Raw genomic sequence first — 20,909 nt, 5'->3', positions numbered from 1 at the left:
TACCTGGGCCCCACCCTTGGAGATTCTGATTGAAGTACAATCAGAATTTTTTCAATGTTCTTTCACAGATCCTAATGTGCAGCCAGAGTTGAGATCCACTACACGATAACAATGTTTATTTACTCTCCTTGCTAGATCATAAGAATTAGTAGGTAATTTTGTTTAAATGTAGAGATGCTCAGGCCCACTTTAAGACAGTCTCAATCTGTGCTTTCAAGGGAAAAGTCTTGGAATTTATTTTTTTAATGACAGCCCCCAGATAATTCTTATAATTGGGAAATTTGGGGAAATACTTCATTGAGCTCTAAGCTCTGCTAGAAAAAGTGCTATGGTCTGTCATCCTCATTCTCTGCTGTATTCCCAGGCATAGCAGAAATTCTGGCTCATATCAAGCATTCAGATATTTTTAATTAATTAATTACCTGAATTTAAAAGTGGAAATAATTTTTAAAATTGACAAGTTTAAAATGCCACTTGTGACTGGTTTTATGTAAGAGAATTACAGGAGTAGTGAAAAATTTCATAAGTTTTAACAGGTTCTCTCTTTCAAGACATACTGTAAATATTATAATACATCAATTAATGGTCTGCATTTGGTATTCAAAATTCACTGCAAGATAGTATTTGCCAGAGAATGATAAATATTTTCTGTATAACTGTTTATTAGAAAAGTCACAAGTGAATGGAATAGCTGAGAGTAGACCCTATAATGCAAACTGAGGAATACAATTGCACCTAACGGTTAGGAAATTAAAAAAAAAAAAAAACAATTAATAATTTATTTGTACTCGCTTTTTCCCCCTAAAAATGCAAGGCTTTTATATTCCATGCTCAATTTAAAGGCAAGTGAAAGGTATATTTCAACTTAAAAATAACTATTAAAATTTTTTATTGATAATTTTTTTGATATGTTCTGAAATCTTCACTAATTTAGTTAAAATGTCATCTTCAAAATTAAAATTCTTTTAGCCCTTACTAGCTTTGTCATTTTAAATTAGCTGTCATTTGTTATCACTAAGTTGGCTATTTTTAAACTATCATTAATTATTTTCCTTTATAGTCACGCAAATAAGATGACACTCAATGAACAGTGAGTCTTTCTCAGATCTAGACCTAGGCCCCCAATTAATTAGTTGTGTTATATAAAAAAGGAGTGTCTGTATGTATGAGCGTATTGTGGAGTGTTTCTATATCTTAATGTATTAGAGAAAAAATGATGGATTAATAGCAATAACAAATGGAATTTTTACAGTGTGTTATAGTTTACAAAATGCTTTCATATATATATCTCATAGGAATGCCATGGTCACTCTGTGATGGAAGTATCACTATTTGATTCTTTATGGTGCTGCTATACTATATACTTATATAGGAAAAAGATCACTCATTTGATCCATATATGTTTGCAATGATGTTTTGGTTTCAACATCAAACAATTTGGAAAATGTACTTTTTCAGGAGAACAAAGATAGTTGCTAGTATTAAGTAAAACTCTTTAAAGCCTTTAGCTGTAAACCATGCTTTGCAAGCTCCAATGCCACAAAGTGAATGTATTATTGGGCCAGGTGTAAGTGGGTAAGTTGCTAGGTGGTAGGGTCTATGGCAAATCGGAAAATATATCCCTGCCTACAGCTATATATGTTTTAAAAATATTTAAACACTATGGGCCTCAAACAACAACAACAATAACAACAACAACAACAAACAACAACAACAAAAACATAACTACACACCTCATATGCAACCTCTGCTCTACACTAGCAGAATACGGAGTGTAGAAAAAGAAATAAAGCAAGAACACAGAAGCCCAAGGAAATAATATGATCAATGGTTTGGGATTCAGAAATTGAGCTTAAGGATTAAAATACAAAGTGCAAAGTTCATAAATATGGCTGATGCTCATCCAATATCAGCAGCCTCCTATCTTTCTGTTCTGACTTGGTTTTCTTATTGCCGTTAGGACAGCATAATACTGTGTTAAGAACACTATAATGATGTGGCCTCGGACTCTTTAGTCAGTTTCCTTATCAGTAAAATAGAGATATTAACTCTAGTATAGAATTGTTGTAAATTAAATGAGAGGATACGTAACAAGGAGTTAGCTGAGCTTTCACAATATAAGTACTAAATAAATAGTTAAGTGTTTTCATCATTCTCATAATGTTTGGAAAGAATCACTTCCTTACTCATTCCTTGAACTTCTCTTTAGTATATAATAAAGATGGAAATTAACTTTCAGACCTGTATGGTAAGAAGCTTGTGGGGGAAAAGGCAGAGAGAGTTCTTTCCTTTCATCAAATAAATCAACAACCACAAAACCAAAAACTGTGAGCTGATCAATAAACTCAAATAGCACATTTCCTTTTGAACTATAAAAGGGATTGGGCAAATTAGGTGCTATCTAGTACCAACTAGGCCATTGCTTCCTGAAATGACATTCATAGAAAGGCTCCAAGAATTTGGTTCCCTTAAAAATGCATTGATTGAACCTCTCTGAGATGATGAGAACAGGATCTCTGCCCCTGAAGCCTTGACATGTCCAGAGTGGTGGGGGAGAGAAAAATGCAAACGGGTCATTTCAGTACAAATACAAACATGTATCTGAGTTCCTCAGTCTCTGATGTGTCTCTTTTCCTCTTCCTCTTTCAGTGGAACTTTCTAAGTATGGCTGAAATGCAAGGATTAGTATACTGTGAAGAGACTGAGGACAGGTACAGGCCTACTCTTTAAAACGTAGTTTTAGTGTTACATCCTCTAGGAAGCTCTCCACTCTGATGTTTGACTTACTTGAAATCATTTAAAAACTACTGCTTAGTCATTTTGGTTCTTTATCATTTTTTACTTCAAATAGCAATTAAATTATTTTCTGGGCATATGTTCTATGTACCCAACCAGACTGTAGTAGGCCTTCTGAGGAGGACTCTTCTGGGCAATATGCAACACTGTATCTGCATTAATGTGAAAAACTGTTTTATTGTTGCCAGATTAGAAAAAAGTAGTCCACAAATAATAAATGTAATAGTTTGCGACTTTATAATTTTGACATCTATGAAATAGTATTTCATAAAGTTTTAAGACTTTTTGGTGTTATTTAAGCATTTAGGTTAGAGTAGAGACAGAAAAATGGTAAATATAAACTTCTACCTGTTATATAGAAAATGTTTTATTTTTACTTTCAATCAATATTATTTTTGGACCCGCTTTATAATCTAGTGGTTACAGCTTGTAATTACTCATGGGGGAACAGAACAAACATTCAATTGCCCTACAAATGAAGAGTTACAGCTAGAGAAAACTTTCAATGATCACTCATTTGTTTTAATACCACATGCAAAGATGTTTTGGATGACAAGATAATACTCCTAAAACTCACAAACCTCTAGTTTGCATTCTACTATTTTATCACCTAAATCTGTTTCCTAAATATTGTTACTGAAACTCAAAGTAAAAATGTTCATTAATATGTTTTTTAAAGCAGTAAAAAAACTAATAAATAACAGTGAAGAAATTACTTTTATTTGAAAACTAGTAAGTAATTATAAATAGGTTGAGTTCTACATATATTTACTTCCAATATGTGTGATTCAACCACTCTAATATCTAATTTCTTTTATTTTATCTCTACTATCTCATATCTGCCTCTTCCTTAATTTCCACTGCCATTAATGAAATTCTGCTTTTTATTAGTTCTCATCTAGATTTCTATAATTGCTTCACCAGTTTCTTGACATCCCCTTCTAGTTGATCTTTAACAAAGATGCTGAATTAATCTTTTAATAATACAGCTCCAAATTTGTGATTCCTAGCTCAAACATCCTCAGTGCCTCCTTCTTGCTTACAGAACAAAGTCTAATCTACCATAGGCTGGCATTCACTAATTTTTGTGCTCTTGTTCCAATGTATTTTTCTGAATATTTTCTCCAAGTCTACTTCACATATTACATGTATTTAAACATTTCATTCACTAAAATGAAATTATACTGTTCTTCTATATGCCTTTAACTTCCTAATTCCTATTTTCTTCATATCTTCCCTAAGTCTAGGATGCTTTTCCAAATTCTATCCATCCTGAGGGATGTCACCGCTTCCATGAAGTTGTTTCTAAGGTTCTCAGGAGTAATTAATACTCTTGTTTCTGAAAGTTTATAGAAAATTTTCACTATCCTTTTTATAGAACTTGGCATTTTATACCTAAAACAGATTTAGGTAAGTATTTTTCTCCTTTAATAAAATATGAAGACCTATATGAACTTTACTGAAAATCATGAAATGAAAGTTATTGACTCCAATAATCTAATTTGTTCCATAAACTAGATCAGTCAGTGGTTATCTCACTATTCTCCCCAGCACCTTTGGGATTCCACAGAGGTAGCCTAGGAATCTCCCTCCTTGGGAGTGGGAAATGGTAAGTAAACAGGATTCTCTACCTTATACTCTGTCTTCAACAAAAACCACTCCATTTTATACAGTGGCCTTCCTGTAAGACTTTTGTTTAGAGAAAGCTTTCATTGTTTGAAAACATATCTTTAAAATCTCTTGGGATTCTATCCTGGAACCCTTTGGTTTTATATTTGTTTCAAGACTCTATTTCACTTGAAAACTTCTTTGCATTAAAAACTGCCGTATTTTGGCTAAATTTACTATTACAAAAATATCAAAATAGTAGCATGAAATTAGTTTCAGATAATTTTATATCAGGTCCTCCTATAACACCTGACTTTCATGAGACATGACATTCTATAACAGTCACTGGTTTCAAACCTTGATCTGACTTTACTGACCTAAGAACTAGTTAGCTGCTGAATCTTACAGATACCACTGTCTTTCTGGACATTTTTAATAGAGCTGAAACATATCTGAGAGGTAGTTACGCAGCTTTCTATTTCTATAAAACATAATGACAAAACTTTAAATTGCCTGTCCGCTTACCCACAGAGTAGAAAACACTGATCTGCAATAAATCTAAAATATATCTTCGCTGAAATCTGTCTTAGACTCCTAGTCAGTAACACAATTCTAAGTTCATTGTTTAGGGAGAAAAATACCTGTTTAAGTCACGGTGTATAATTGGCTGAGTCAGGTTGTGAAGGTACTCCATACCTTTGGCAACATCTACTGCAATAATTAATTTAGACTGCAAATCAAGAATCCTGGAATTTAAAAATACATTTAATGAGGATGAAATGGTCAAAGTCAATGCCATATCTTTCTAAAAGAAATCAATGGTGTGTGTGATTTGTTATTCTGTAAAATTTCAGCCTTTTTTGCTTTATTGAAGGTTAAGCTGAAAATTCAAAAATCTGGAAAAATAGCTTTTCTACATCAGATAATACTTAATTATAGATCAATTGGGATATCAATCTCTTTTATTTAAAATAGTCTACCTGATTTTTATATTTGTAGTATTATACTTAATTTCTTTGTAATAACATACAAATGGAATCTAATATAACCACTGAGTGAAATCACATTCTAATCATTGTGGGCACAGATCTAGGAAGTGAATTCATGTTAAACTTATATGACACCTGTCTTTTAAAAAAAAAAAAAACTTTTAAAAATAAACACTGTGACTCCTGGTAATTATTTTATCTGAGTTTATATATATCTGCTTTATTAGTATGTCAAATTTAGCCTTATTATTATAAACTTCAGTTACCAATTTAAAATTTTTGAACTTGTTATCTTCAATTGAATTCCTATTGAGAAATCGCTGAAGTCTAGTTACTAATTATTGGGCATAAATTATTAGCCATCTTTAAAATGCCACATTTCCTAGTACTCAGAGATTTCAGAAAGGTAAAGTCTTATCAAAACAGAAAGCCTCTGAGGTACTGCAAGGGTAATTACAATGATGTGTAAAATGAGAACTCAGACCAAGAGACCCTTACCTCTTCTGTTCATGAAGGAGGGAGAATAGAGAACCCCCTGAGATGTACTGAGTGACGATGGCAAACTGGCTGGGATCATTCAAACAAGCACCCACAAACTGAATTACACAGGGATGATTGAGTCGACAGAGAATGGACACCTCTCTGCAAAACATATCCACATCTGACTTGGAGCAGTAGGTATTGGCTCGATATCTGGAAATGATAGCAACAGGAAATCCTCAGTCAACAGATAAATTAAAACAAGGGGCTCACCCTTTATACGCTTCTCAAAATTCACAGTTTCAGTCAGATGTTAAATGATCTCGTTTACTTGCTTACCGTTTTATAGCCACTATTTTATTTCTGCATCGTCCTTTATATACTTTCCCAAAAGAACCTAAAATTGTTTAAGAAAAATAAATAAATACATTATCTTGAGCTCATTAAACTAAAGCAGACTAGTATTTTCTTAGTTTACCTGAGCCGATAATCTCATGGAATTCAATTTCTGAGAGCTGAAGATGGAAATGTGAAGGCAATCCAGCCCTTAGGAGGAGGACATCTGCCTTCTCTGCAAACAGAAATTGTTATTTTATTATTATTTTTTTTTACCAAATAAGTGCACACACGCATGTACATATATAATTTGCTTAACCAAAAATGTCATTCCCTAGTAACATTTAATTTTCCAGCTATAATTGACTATTTGGAGATTCAAAAACCTTATCACAAATGATCCTTATCCCCTTGCATTAAAAGCATGTTAGTTCTCTCTCTCTGTTACCCAACCTTTCTTATCAGGGCTAAGAGTTTATTCCTGATCTGATCAACAACTAGTTTGTCTGCATGACATGGCAACCCTAGAGTATAGTCCATATCGCATCATGATAAGAGTCTTATCTGGTCAATCCCTGCAACCTATCACAATAGGCTTAGCCAGCTATCCATAAACTAACCCTCAAAGGGATATCAATTAGATGTCAGAAAATAAACACATGAATCATTCAAAGGAAGTATCTAAAACCAAAAAATAATTTTGAAGGACTTCAAATTCTAAATATTTAAATATAAATTTATAGTTGAATTATATTTTTTTACTTTCCTTATTCCACGGTATTAATTTCTGTATGCAGCATACATTCAAAACAGTTCCCAAAATATTACTCATTTGGTATCTTCTCAAAAATTTTTTTTCATTTTTTTTACCTATAGTAATTCTATTCTTAATTCTCAAATATATTAATTTTTATAATTTACATTTCATTAAAAATACAAATATCTATGAGAATTTGATCTTTCTTTAATACTCATATGAAATTTGATGAACTGATAGGGCATATGTGAAATAGTATAGTAGGTGAGGTTAGTTATGGAAAGAATGGTATGTTGATAATATTGTTTATGTTTATAAAATAGTTATCATTTGTAATATTTAAAACAAAATAGAAAGTTATCATAGTTGAGGTAATAGTTATCCTTAGTAATAAACTATAATAATCATACCACACTGAAATACCTTTTGTCATGCTTTTAATCTTCCCCAAGGGAGATGGAACAGACACATAGGAACCATCTAGAAATCAAACCATATTATAGAATTTAAAGCAGCAATCAGTTGTTTTCTACATAAAAGTTCGACATTATAAAAAGAAGCAAGTGACAAAGAAATTTGCTGAGAAAACCAGGTGGGACTGTAGCTTAAATACAGGTCTTTCTCTGGATACTGAAACTGTACAGGAAGCATTTGTTTAGAAAGTACATAAAAAATATTTAAAATTCCAGGTCTAGCAGACTCCAGCATATTTAATTTGTGCCTGAATATGAGTAGTCTCTGTCCTGACTTAACAGGTTACTGAAATGGAAAAAGACTGCTCTCAGCATACCCAGGCCTTCCTAGTCATTAACAAGTTCATAAACATCCAGTTTCAGGAATGTTAAACTTGGAGGAACTGCAGATTGGTGACTTAGAAAATAGCCTAAGAGGAGGCTTCTACATTTTCAGCCTCACCCAGCCAGTTTTCTTTAAATAAAGCTAATCTGACATGCTCTCCTCCCTCACCCCAGAATGATAGTTATAGAAACACAGGTTTACCTTTAGGAACAATATTATACTAAAAACAAAAACTGAATAAGAAAGTGGGTACCTCCTCCAGGCTGAGAATATTCATTACAGGGCAATTCATCCTGAGGTCTCTTATAATGCTTCAGGAGTGTGACAATTGCATCGTGTCCTTTATGAAACGACAAAAAGGATACGGGGTCTTAATTTTTGTTTGATTTATTTATTCAGCTTACCATCTAATTAAAAAGTGACCAGAAATAGCTTGAAACACAGAATGTATCATAAGAGATAATATATTGCAATAAAATTTTAGTATATTTATTCATTCATTCAAAATAATTCATTAAGACACCACTACAGATGAGCACTGTGTTAGGTACTGGGGATGGTTGCTCACAATGAACAAGGTAAATATGGTCCTACTCTGAAGAAGCTTAGTGTAGTCGAACAAATAATAAGAATTATGGGAATTTCTAAATGAGGAAACATCAAGTGCTATGAGAAAATAAATTAAGGGGACCATTAAAAGAGTGAAAAGCACCTGTGATAACCAGGAGAGACATATTTGCTGTGGCTGAGCATTGCATTCGGTTGGCAACTGCGGAATAACTTAGCACTAAGATCATTTACATAAGTCTCTGGCAGGAGACAGCTGGCTGCCTATCGATATTTGTATTCCCCATCCACGAAGTGATAATGTCACTGGGAATAACTGCCCATCCAGGCACAACAGTTCCCTATCCCCTTTGCATCCAGTCGTGATCTCATGACAAATTCTCACCAGAGAACATGAGCAAAAGTGATATGAGTTCCTTTTAAGAAACATGTGACAAGTGAGGGCTTTTAAGAAACAGGTGAGCCTTCTCTACTGTCCCAGGATGGATGAATAAATGTGCCTTTTGGATCTTTTCACTGCTTATCTTGCCTTACTACTTTGCCCCAAGAACTGTCAAGGAATCTGGAAACTTCTTCATGAAACTTCAGATAAATTTTATAAATACCATTACATTCCATTTCTATTACTGCTGTTGTTAATTAATGCGAATGGAGTGGTTTAAACAATGCAATTTTACTATCTTATAGTTCTAGAGGTTGTAAGTCAAAACATGGGTCTCACTAGACGCAAATCAAGGTGTTGGCAGTGCTGTACTTCTTTCTAGAGATCCTAGAGAAAAATCAGTTTCCTTGCCTTTTCTAGCTTCTAGAGGCACCAGCATTCCTTGGTTTGCAGCCCCGCTTCCATCTCTTCAAAGCCAATGATGGCTGGCTGGGTCTTGTATATCACATCATATCAGTCTGACCTCTGCTTGTTTCTCCCTTTTTCACATTTAAGTACTCTCGTCATTATATTGGGCCCACTGGGATAACCCAGACTAATCTCTCTCTGTAAAAGTCAGCTAATTAGCAGCCTGAATTCCATCTGAAACTTTAATTCCCCTCTGCTTTTTAAGGCGGCATACTCACAGGCTCCAAGGAACAGGACCTGGACATCTTTAGGGGTCTATTACTCTGCCTACCACACCCAATGTGATGAAAATTTTAATATGTTTTGTTTGTGTGTCGGTGCTGCCTCCCATTCTTCCCCATCTTCGAAGGCTGTTTTAACCTCAGGATAAAAGGAACACCATTGACAAAAAATTTTGCCAGAATTAAAATACCCCCTCATCTGTCCCATTGCTAGATTCATAGGTTCTGAAGTTTTGTTTGCTCTTCTACAGACTGTCTGTCCCAACTGTGGTCGGACCTGTGGTGCTTTTGGAGTTATTGACTTATTTTGGTCTTTCAGTGTTTGAGCCTAGAAAAAAACTTTTTTTTTCTTGTTTCTGTTTTTCCTAGCAGAGACATCTTTGGGGGAAAGAAAACAACCCAAACCGCAAGCATTTAGTCAAGCACAACAAAACTTAATTCACTGAGCTCTCCTCCTCGCCTGCCACAGCTCCTCTGTTGGACTGACTGCGGCTGACAAGCCAGGAGAGGACTGCTCTCCCTAGTGAAGCAGAAAGCCACATCTTGAATCCTCAACGCCTGTGTAAGTCGGTGATCACACCCTTGATGTTACCTTTCATTTCAATAGCTCTCTTGGCTGCACTTGCTCTGAGCAGTTTTAATTTCCTGCCAGCAGAGTGGCACAATTTGCTGGCATTTTCTTTGGGATGCTTTTCATCAGGAGCCTAATGAGAACCTGGGTTCTGGCTGATGATAAGCATGAGGCTGCCAGGGAAATGCCAAGAGGCCCTCTCAGCTCTGGAAGACATCTCCGCCTATTTCCCACCTCCTGCTAACTGTGGGCGAAGGCACACACACATACAGGAAATTCTCCACTGCTGTCTCTGCTCTGACAAGCTACCAAAGTGTATGCAAAGAAACCTGAAAATCACTGTAGCCCAGCTCCCTGAAACTTGGCCACAAGGGGTTAAGCAGAAAAACGCTCTGATGGAACTCACTAAATAGACTTGGTAAGCCAAACTCCTGAAAATGAATACACCCGGATAACCAGAGCACACTAATGGAACACATCCAGAGATAATCAAACTTCCACTAATTAAATAAAATGTTTTCCTGCATCTAAGAATTTACTATCTACATCCAAGTATTTTACCCAAATAGGAGGCTGCTATGTCACTCGCCTAATGCAGTTATAGTAATGATTTGTACTTTCAGAGTATTAGTCATTGGAGTCCCTGAGGGTTTTGGCTTGAGGTCGCTTTCATTTCTTGCTCCCCACTCTCCCAGTCCTGTCTGTATTTCCCAAATTCCATGCTTTCCCTTTGATCTGTATTCTTGTGTTCCTATATCCCTTATATTTGGAGTGTTTGTTTCTCTCTTCAAGCCTCTTTGCTTTCAACTTTCGGAATAGCTCTTTATTTTAAAACCTAGGTTGTTGTTTAAGGCTACAAGTCCATCCAGAGAGCTGTTACAAAGACAGTTTAGTATCTACATTATAGTCATGTCCACAACAGAGAATTCATAATTATTCCAGAAGAAAAAGTACAAAAGTACATCGTAGGAACAATGAATGTTGTTTATTGCTATGAGACATTATTTTAAGAACATAGGAAAAAACCTTGCTATGAAGATTACTTTAAGAACTAAGTCTGAATATTAATGATAAATGATACTGGTACTAAGATTTTCTCCCTGAATTTGTGACTTTGAGGCCTCTCAGGTCCAAAGTTAATGAGAACATGGATATTTGGTCTTGATTACAGATGCCAAGGAAATTCTACTGACCTTGTATATCCTACACATTCAGGTCATCAAAGGAGCAATCTGAACCTTTCGATATACCTGCCTCAAAGAATAGAACTTCCACACAATAATATAGATGAGAGTTTGCTCCATATTTTATTATCTATCTTTCTCATCATGTTAAAAACTAACTTTTTGGTGTTTCTGAAAAGTGGGATCAGAGGATGGCTTCTGATGTTTGCCCTTCCATGACTCATCTTCCTCCTGACAGTCCTGGTCCCACACACTGTCAATTAAATCAGAGGCAACAAAAACTCCAGACTTGCTACATATTTTCATGACTTGAACCTGAAAGATGCTTCAATTTTACATCATAGAAAGGGAGTATAATCTCCTTTTCCCATTATTCTTGCCCATTAATCACCAGGCCTAAACAAGAATGTCACCAGTTCTCACCTTGAGACAAGAACCTACAGGCATGAATGCTTTTGCAAAAGAACATTATACACAAACCAAGTCATTTAGCTTTCCTCTTTCATTTTTTTCTCTTTCCGATTTGGCCTTTCTTTTCCCTTCTCTTTCCTTCTACAGATATTGAGTACCAGTTCAAATAACATCTTCCAAGAAAGCCCTCTGGAAGGCTTCTCAATTTTAAATAGTGCCCTTGAACTTTTTATTCAACATTGCATTTCCTTATTTTATTCATAGCACTAATCATTGCCTGTTCATCCCTATTTGTTTTCTTGCTTGCAGCCTGTCTCTTCCTGCTAGAAATGCAGACTTCCTCAGAGCAGGGTGATATTGTCTGTCTAACTTCCTGTTTTACTCCAGTTCTTAGCACAATGTTTATCACATATTGGCTTTGTAATAAATTTTTGTTTGAATGATTGATACAAGAAAAATAAAATATTGAAATAGAAATGCCCTTTACTCTTATAAAGAATGCTAATAGAAAAAAAAGTAATTATATAAATGTTTACTCAAATTTTTTTTAGCCAAGCTCTAGGAAGGAAAGGTAGAGGATGTTGTGAACATGCATATTAGTGCTGTTTTACAACAGGCTGGAAGGGTCAGGAAGAATTCCTTGAAGAATTGCTTTTTAAACTAAACTTGAAAGATAAGTATGAGTTGATTAAGCAAAAATGGAGAAGAAAATCATTCTAGCCAGAGGAAAAAATTTCACAGTTCCAGTGCATAGAAAGAGAAGCTTTATTTAAAGGATTCTTTAAAATCTTCAGTCTATTAATTTGAGTATTAAGATTGTGCAGTTAATTAGAAGCCTATGATATATAAAAAAATACCCATGGAGACAACAGAATAGTGGTAATGAGTGTTCTTGAGAACATCAATTATATTATGACTGACCAGATCAATTATATTATGACTGACCATATTTAGTGAGACACAAAATATGTTATGACTGAAATATCTGTTCATACTCTTTCACTTCAGCAAATAGGCATTAAATTCTATTAGGAATTAGCATTCGAATTAAGTTTTTGGAAGACAAAAATTAACAGCCTAGATGCTTGCTCTCAAGAAGTTTACAATTTGGTAGGAGAAAGAGTGTTTCAATATAAAATGACAAATATAGAGGTAGAGATGTGTATATGGTGCCATAAAACGTAAAGAACATGTCCACTAAGCTGAAATTTCAGGGAAGATTTTCCAGAAGAGAGAATCCATAAACCGAAGGCCTAGTAGAAATCAGAAATTTAAAGAGGGAAGTGGGGTGGAAAGAATGAAAGAGTGTAGAGAAAAAGAGAACTGCATGTGAAAAGGCTTGGAAATATGAAATAACATGATTTGTGTATGGACAACAAACACTTTGGTATTGCTATCATGTGAATGGGTAATGTCTCAAAGGGTTATTGTGCAGATTCGATAAGGGTATGAACTAAAACAGTGATAGTAAAAATAAATAACGAACGGGTTCAAAATATATCCACAAAGTAAAATAAACAAGACTTCTTTTAATGGGCTATGGGAGGAGGAAGTGGAAGGAGAAAAAGTAGTCAAACACCGAAACAGATTTCTGACTTGGGTGATAAGTTGATGGTAATGCCTTTAAATGACAGAGTGAATAAGGGATGTGGTAGGCGAAACTGATTGATGAGGATAAAAAAAGATGTTAAGTTCAGCTGTGGACTTGTTGAGTTTTACGTGCTTCTCAGATCCTCAAATAAAGGGATCCAGCATCATGCCAGTTGGTGTGGGTGTTTAACAACATGACCACAAATTCTTTGACACTTCTCCATGACAGTGGGAGAAAATCCTGTTGTAGTAAAGAGACTTGTGAATTTGTGTTAAAATTTTAAAATATTGTTTTATGTATTTGCATACAAATATACATATTAGAATAATGGTTTTAAATTACCTTTGTAATATTTCGATTAGTGATTTTCAGGATCTCCTTGATATCACTTCAGTTCTGAGGTTTTAAAATGAATTATATTACTTGAGTCATAAATAAATAAGAGATATCAGTACAATAAAACAACAGATGCTTTTATATATTCTAAGTTTGTCCAGTGGTGTTTGTCAGAGATATAAACTCTTCATTAGCGGGTCTATAGAGGATGCCCATCATCTTAATATGCCAATATGCCATATTTCTTACCAGACACTAAAGTATGCTGTAAATTAGGAAAGACCATAAGATTTGGGAGTTAAATAGAACTTGATCGAACCTCTCCTATGCACTTAATAACAGATACCACCATTTTTATTAAGAATTTCCTATGTTCCAGACTTTTATATCTTACCCCTAACCCTCAGCAGAAGTCTGAAAAGTGGTTATTAATTAACTCATTTTAAATTTAAAAATTAAGGCTAAGAGAAGTTAAATAACTCATCCAAGGTCATTAGGTAATGAGGATGGAATTTGGACTTGGACCTATCTGATTATGGAGTGAGATGGTAAGAGCTAGTCCTTTATAATAATACCGGCCTCTACTTACAAGCTGTGTGGTTTAGGCAAGCGTGGCTTAACAACTCTAAGTTTTAATCTATCTGTAATAGAAAGATAATACCAATTTAAAAGATTATTTTGATAATTAAATTATATACACACATATATATGCATATGTGATAAGTGCTTAGTGAATGAACATTCTATTATCCATTTTAATGCATGTGGTTTCCTATATAGTTATTATGTTTCAAAAATTATTTTTGTGTTATTTCCTTAGAAGAATAAAAGTTCTCCCTAGTCTAAGAAGAATTGATATTATTTTATTTATTTATTTTTAAAGAAGAGAGTAACTAAACATGTAGAAATGTAACCAGTATAAAGGAAATCACACATAGATTATCAAGTGCCACTTAAACCTCTTGTCTATTCCTCCCTCTACCTTACCCCTAATCCATGCTAGCACACTAAACTATCTTCACTAAAATAAACTAGGTTCACTAAAATCCAAATAGGTAAGAATTCATTATAGAAAAACTTGGAAATTTATAATCCATTGATGAAAATTTATCAAAATATTTTATGAATTCACCTCTTCTCCCTTCTACTCCTTCCCTATCCTTATTTCTTATTTTTTACTGTCTAAAAACTGTAGAAACTCACAACTGTAAGACTTCATTACTTTTAGAGAATATACTATAGTATGTTTACTATAAATAATTCACACCATACTACACTTGTCAAAAAGAATGAACGAAGTATATATCATGGTACGGGAGCCTTGATTTTTATTGTTTTTGCTCACTTACTCACTAATTCTCCAACTGCAGCTCCCTGTCATTGTGAATTAGAGTGGTTCTGCTGTATACAAATATTGTATTCTGGGTAATTAGATATTGGAATAGGACTTTCTGTAAATTACTTTAACTGGTGTCACTATGGAAGCAAATAAGAAGTTTTTAGTTCTGTTTCTAGTTTGGGTTATTTTCTGACCCTAAATGGACTGACATAAAGCAGTGCTTTTCTTTGTCAAAGGCAGCCTTTTCAAATCTAACTGCCAGACACACTATTGAGCTATGTGTTCAATTCTAATTGGCTGAGATCTTTTCAATTTGGCAGTTTCATCTTTAATGCAATGGATGTAAGATTATGTGTAGGTCTTTTCAATGGTTTTTCCATACTGGTGATTAGGGCAGAGGATTTGAACATAAGCAGGCTGCTGGCTATTTCTTCTGGCCAATTTAAATTGATTCATACAAGTCCTTTGTACCCCAGGGAAAGGGCAGAACAAATCCAAGCTAGTGAGACAGCTATCGCTACTTTCAGATGAAATAGCAGAAAAGAAGATGGGGGCAGGTTCGGAAAGGGAAAACACTCTAAATATTGTAAAATTGGAGCTCTCAGTAGTCTGGCAGAGAAATACTGACACTTAACCAGTAGCCTTCTGTATAGAATCAAAGTTGCCAGGAAAATTATTTCCAAGATTGATTTTGATATCTTTAGGTTAAAAAGGCTGTGTAAATGAACAAAGAAAACAAAACAAAAATAGACTCTTAGAAACAGAGGAAAAGGATGGTTACTGGAAGGGGAGGGTATGGGGTGAAAAAGGGGAAGGAGAATACAATCAATAATATTTTGATAACATTGCATTGTGACAAATGATTATTAGAATTAGTGAGGTAATCACATTGTTAAGTATAAAAATGTCAAATCATTATATTGTACATCTGAAGCCAATGTAACTAAAATAAAATTGTACACCAACAATACTTAAATAAAAAAATTCTGAAGGGCTATGTAAATGGAAAATATTTTTCATATCTGAATCCATAGGGAGCCATGGCAAGTAAACCTTTTTTCTTAAAATATTCCAAAAGAAAGTAAGATAACTTTTCCAGAACTCTAAAGGATCCCTGAACATGCTATATCAGAACAGCAGAGAGAGGGTCAGCTAAAAATTTTGTTTGGATCAGGTGAAAAATTTGTCTTTCAGCCATTTAAACAGATGGATGCTACTGAGAAGGACTCTCACTTTTCCATTAAGAGGAAAGACTAGGATGAGCTATTGAAACTGGGCACATCCAAAAGTACTCCTTTACAAAAAGACCCTGGTTATGAAGCTCCCTTTTGGTTTATCTCTCCTGAAATAGGAAACCATTATGGGGTCATTGGTAGATCTCTAAAGAAGGAACTCCAAATGAAGTTTTAGTGCTTCTTCAACTCCACTTTCAACTTGCTCAGGAAAATCCATAGTGTGCCATATCTATTAATTTAGTATTTCCCTCTCCGAGGGAGAAAGGAAACCATTTCTTCATTGAAAGATAATGGAGACACTGTACTGTGGACAATATTTTAACAAGGCCATTTTAATCCTCCTTGAACACATGAAAACAATGCAACATTTCTCCAGCAAGAGAATATAGCACCAATTTCATTTTATTGGTTTGATTTGCTCTGCCTTAGAACATATGCAAAACATCTGTCTCCTGAGTGCCAACATTCAATTTGTTAAAATTCATAGTAATAATGAAATGCAACACTGATGCCTGGCACATTAGTTGAACAAATAAGGGTAACAAGTGCGGCATATGTTGCAGAGACCAGTGGCTAAGCCCTTTAAACTAAAGGATTTTTGTTGTCATTTGGTAGGAAATCTTTGGAGCTTACACGATGATACATTGTTTCATAAAGTGTGGGATTCCACAGAAAAAGAAAGTAAAACCAGTTTTCAACTATCACTCTCAATCAACTGAAACAAACAAAGCCAACTTTTGTGCAGAACTAGCTGCAGCAGCTGTTTCTGAGCTGTCTTCTGGAAGACTAATGCTTTGTGAACAGTCCTCTCTGAAACTTAACTTTTTGGAGAGACACTGTCTGAGAATCACTTGAATAAATACAATGTGTTGAGTAACCAGAACTTAGTAAAGCCTCCTGATGTTTCAGAATATCTAAGATTTTCCAACTGATACTCAAACACAGAACTACCTGGGTTTTTTTTTTTTTAATATAAAGTAGGAGGCCACGACATCTAACAGAAAAGCATACAGATATTCATCAAATGATATGTATGTGAAAAATGTTCACAGCATCAATATCCTTAATAATTCATAATTGAAAACTATCCAAATGCCCCTAAACGGTAGAATGAATAACTACATAGTATGGATACAGTAGCAAAACACTATACTATACAACAAAAATGAATGATCTACAACTACCTGCAACATGTGGATGAATCTCACAAGTTTTGGTCAAAAGAAGCCAGACACAAAGACTTACATACCATAACATTCTATTTATAGAGGATACAGAAAGAGGCAAAATCTAATATATGCTCCAAGAAGACTCCCTCTTTTGGGGAGTGATTGGAAGAGAATATAAGAGAGGCTATGAGTGCTGGCCTTGATCAGTTTCATCACCTGGATGATAACGGAGATCACTTTGTGAAAGTTCAGTGAAGTATACTGTGCAAACATGTATGAGTGTGTGTGTGTGTGTGTGTGTGTGTGTGTGTGTGTGTGTGTGTTTATACAATACTTAAATAAAATGTAAAAAACATAACAGGCCTATATCTAACTCATTCCCTACAATTCCATGTCTGTTCACTTGTCTCTATTAAAGTAACTCCTATATCATTTTTTTACTAGCGGTCTTCAGACTTAGATGTTTTTCTTTCAACTTGTCTATGTGCTTACAACAGTTTCCCACTTCTATCCATCAAACTGTAACTCTCCTTTCATTAATAAACTTTCATGTCCTAGTTCAGGCAGAAAACCTTTTAGATCAACTTGGTAGCCTGAGAAATGTTTCAGTTTAGTAATTACTCTCCTTTAGTATGGTCTTCTAAGATTCTAGCATTTAAAATGATTAGAATGTTTCCTTATATACTTGAAACATCCTGGTAAGGCAATGCAAGCATCAAAGTCTAACATATATTATAGTATTTAGTTGTAACTCTGATTTTAATGACAATGTGTACTGTTCCATGTCATCTGGAAATTTAAAATCCATAGGAGCTTATGTGTATAGAGCTTCTATTATTTCACTTATGAGGTACAATAAATTTTAATAATGACAAAGATGCTATATCATCTTCTAATTGTCTCTAATTTCTTTTCCCTCAAAATAAAGAATTCATTATTTATCATTTTTAGTTATATACTACTACTATTACCAATGTTATCATTGCTGAAATAGCAATTATTAGGTGCTTATTTTGTGTCAGGCTCTATTGTAAGCAATTTGCACAAACTATCTCATTCACTCTTTATAATCTTGTGAAGTAGAAGTTATTATTCTCATTTTTCATATAAAAAAATGGAAGGTCAACAATAACAAATAACTTGCCCAAGATCAAAGAACATGGCTCGATTTAAACCCAGATGCTCCCATATCAGAGTACAAGCTCTCACCACTTTGAGCTCAAGTAAGTTTATACATAAGCATTAAGCATTGGCTCCCTTACTTTGTCTAGTTCAGGCATTGTGAGCAGTGTTAGATCAGACAAATATTCCCTTTCTTTGTTGGTATTTATTTCATTTAAAAAAACATGAATCCACATCAAAATTTCCCAATGTAAGAGATAAAGCCCACCTCTATGTCTACTCTAAGAAAGTAACTATCAGTACCTAGTACAATTTTGTTTCTTTAATACCTAGGAATGTGATGGTGCATTCTCTTTTTAAAGTGCCAACCCCGAGAGTGCCTTCAATTCACACACAGCTCAGGAGTTGCCTTCTCTAGTGATGGTCTATTGAACTCCTTGATCCAAATCCCAGACTCAAATATAATCCATAGAGAAATGGGAGTGTAGGAATCACACAAGCAAAATAATTATTGATGCATTGACATGATATATGCATACAATTCCAAATATCACTATAGAGAAGCAATGATGATAAATATACCTTTTTCATAAGCCCACATCAAACATGTCTGCTCATCTTTTTCACCACTAGACCTGCTGGGATCACAGGCTACTAGATTCATATCAGCTCCATTATCTAGTAAGAACTGAACCAGGCGAATGTGACCATGATAGCAAGCAGAGTGCAATCCTATAACAGAATAAATGGAAGTGCAAAAAGTAAAAAGAGGAAAACTAAATCCCAATTTTCAAAAGACAGTCATTACCACATCACAACACTGTTGCCAGAGGTATAAAACAAGGATTTATTTCTTTGAGAAAGAATTAATTCTATTACTGAGAAAACAATATACTTCAAGCAAAAAAAAAAAAAAAAAAAAAAAGGTATCCTGTTCTAGTTTATCTTGACTACCTTTTGTTGAGCATGATTTCTGGTGTTTCTATATCCATTGTAATTACCAAGTATAAATGTTAGCATCTTTGTACAAATCAAAGAACAAAGAGGTCAATCAAGTATTTTCTTTGAGCAGCAAACCAAGCGGAGGGCAGTATGATCAGTCTGTTCCTGGTTCAGGCCATAAGAAATGCACTGACTCTAGATAGTTTGGCACAATAATAGAACTGACCCGAAGTGAGACTGCACCATCAACTCAAAATGATGTAACTGAAAAATATCATTCCCCATTGGGGTTGACCATGCCTGCTGCCCCTTCCTTCTTGAGCAAACCACTGTTCTTGAGCATTAATAAGCATCAGAAATTGGTGATGTTTTCCCCATAGTCTTACCTGTGTGCCCATCCCTTCCTTGATGGTTGATGCTTATGACATTTTGATCGAGAAGAAATTTAACCAGGTCAATGCTCTTGCCATAGGTACAAGCACTGAAAAAATACACCATAAAGAAAATAAAAGGTTCCTGTTATAGGATGAATTACATGCCCCCAAGTTAATATGTTGAAGCTCTAACTTCCATAACCTTACAATATGACTATATTTAAAGAGATACAATTTAAAGAACTAATTAAATTAAACTAAATCATTAGGGTGGGCCCTAATCCAACATGACTAATATCCTTGTCAGAAGGCGAGTATACAAATGACAGAAATGTAGGAACGACCATTTGAAGATATAGGGAGAAGATGGCTGTCTATAGGCTAAGTAGAAAGGCTTCAAAGAAACCAAACCTGCTGAAACCTTGATCTTGGACTTTCGGCCTCCAGAACTGTGAGAAATAAATTTTTGGTTACCAAGCAACTTAGTCTGTGATTGATATTTTGTTATGGAAGCCTTAGAAAACTAATACAGCCCTGATTTACCCAGCTTATTTCAGATGTGTATATAAGAGTATTAAAGAGATGGAGAAGGGAAACGGGGGGAAGGAGGGAGAGAAGGTGATGAAAAACAAGCATACATAGAATAAAGTCCCGAAGATTCTGACATCTGGGCCTTGACCAAAAAAGTGCGTAAAATTTCTAGTATTTTCTTAATAAATATTTTCTGTGCTAGTAATCCTTTTTCATAAAAGGAGGGAAAATATTATAAGAATTCCATGCATTTTTAGCTACAGGACCTAGGCATTCTGTAGGACGATCAAAAGGGGTAACCCAGAGGACCCTGAGATATTTAGTCAAACCCAGGCCACAGTCTAAAATTTTTCCCTGGAAAAACCATACACCATCTCTCTGGAGACTTCCTCAATCAGAGAGAATGATTTCGAAGCTGTCATTTTACGGTGGGAGCATTGGCTGCAGAGTTAAAAATCCACCGCTCCAACCATACTACTAGCCAGGAGATCTCAGACCAGTTCTTTGACCTACTCCAGTTGTAGTTTTACCACCTAGAAAATAATTACAGTAATACCTTTTCTACCTGACACATTGTTGCTGAAATTTCAGGTAACTTGAAGCTTATAGAAGTACATTATAAGCTATAGAGGACTATTCATTGTCAGCTCTTTCTTGATGTAAGGCTGTTTTATTGTTTTTTATTTGTTTGTTTGTTTTTGT

At 34.7% G+C, this 20,909-nt stretch overlaps 1 protein-coding gene across 7 annotated transcripts in view; it reads right to left on the bottom strand.

Moving 5' to 3' along the window:
- LOC107511005 (serine/threonine-protein kinase TNNI3K) overlaps positions 1 to 20,909 on the bottom strand; it is a 256,099-nt gene that overhangs the window by 148,992 nt on the left and 86,198 nt on the right. For all 7 annotated transcript variants that reach the window (XM_016145058.2, XM_016145065.2, XM_016145059.2 and 4 more), the window contains 8 exons: positions 19,689 to 19,783; positions 18,943 to 19,092; positions 8,018 to 8,104; positions 7,390 to 7,446; positions 6,352 to 6,444; positions 6,213 to 6,270; positions 5,892 to 6,086; positions 5,046 to 5,150 (listed from right to left, as the gene is read on the bottom strand). In XM_016145058.2, the coding sequence (XP_016000544.2) occupies positions 5,046 to 5,150; positions 5,892 to 6,086; positions 6,213 to 6,270; positions 6,352 to 6,444; positions 7,390 to 7,446; positions 8,018 to 8,104; positions 18,943 to 19,092; positions 19,689 to 19,783 (840 nt within the window). The remainder of the gene's footprint in view (positions 1 to 5,045; positions 5,151 to 5,891; positions 6,087 to 6,212; positions 6,271 to 6,351; positions 6,445 to 7,389; positions 7,447 to 8,017; positions 8,105 to 18,942; positions 19,093 to 19,688; positions 19,784 to 20,909) is intronic.

The sequence above is a fragment of the Rousettus aegyptiacus genome, unplaced genomic scaffold (assembly GCF_014176215.1).
Source record: "Rousettus aegyptiacus isolate mRouAeg1 unplaced genomic scaffold, mRouAeg1.p scaffold_m13_p_1, whole genome shotgun sequence".
Classification (NCBI taxonomy): domain Eukaryota; kingdom Metazoa; phylum Chordata; class Mammalia; order Chiroptera; family Pteropodidae; genus Rousettus; species Rousettus aegyptiacus.
Note: the sequence above shows the minus strand (reverse complement) of the source record. Positions and strands in the feature narration are given on the sequence as shown.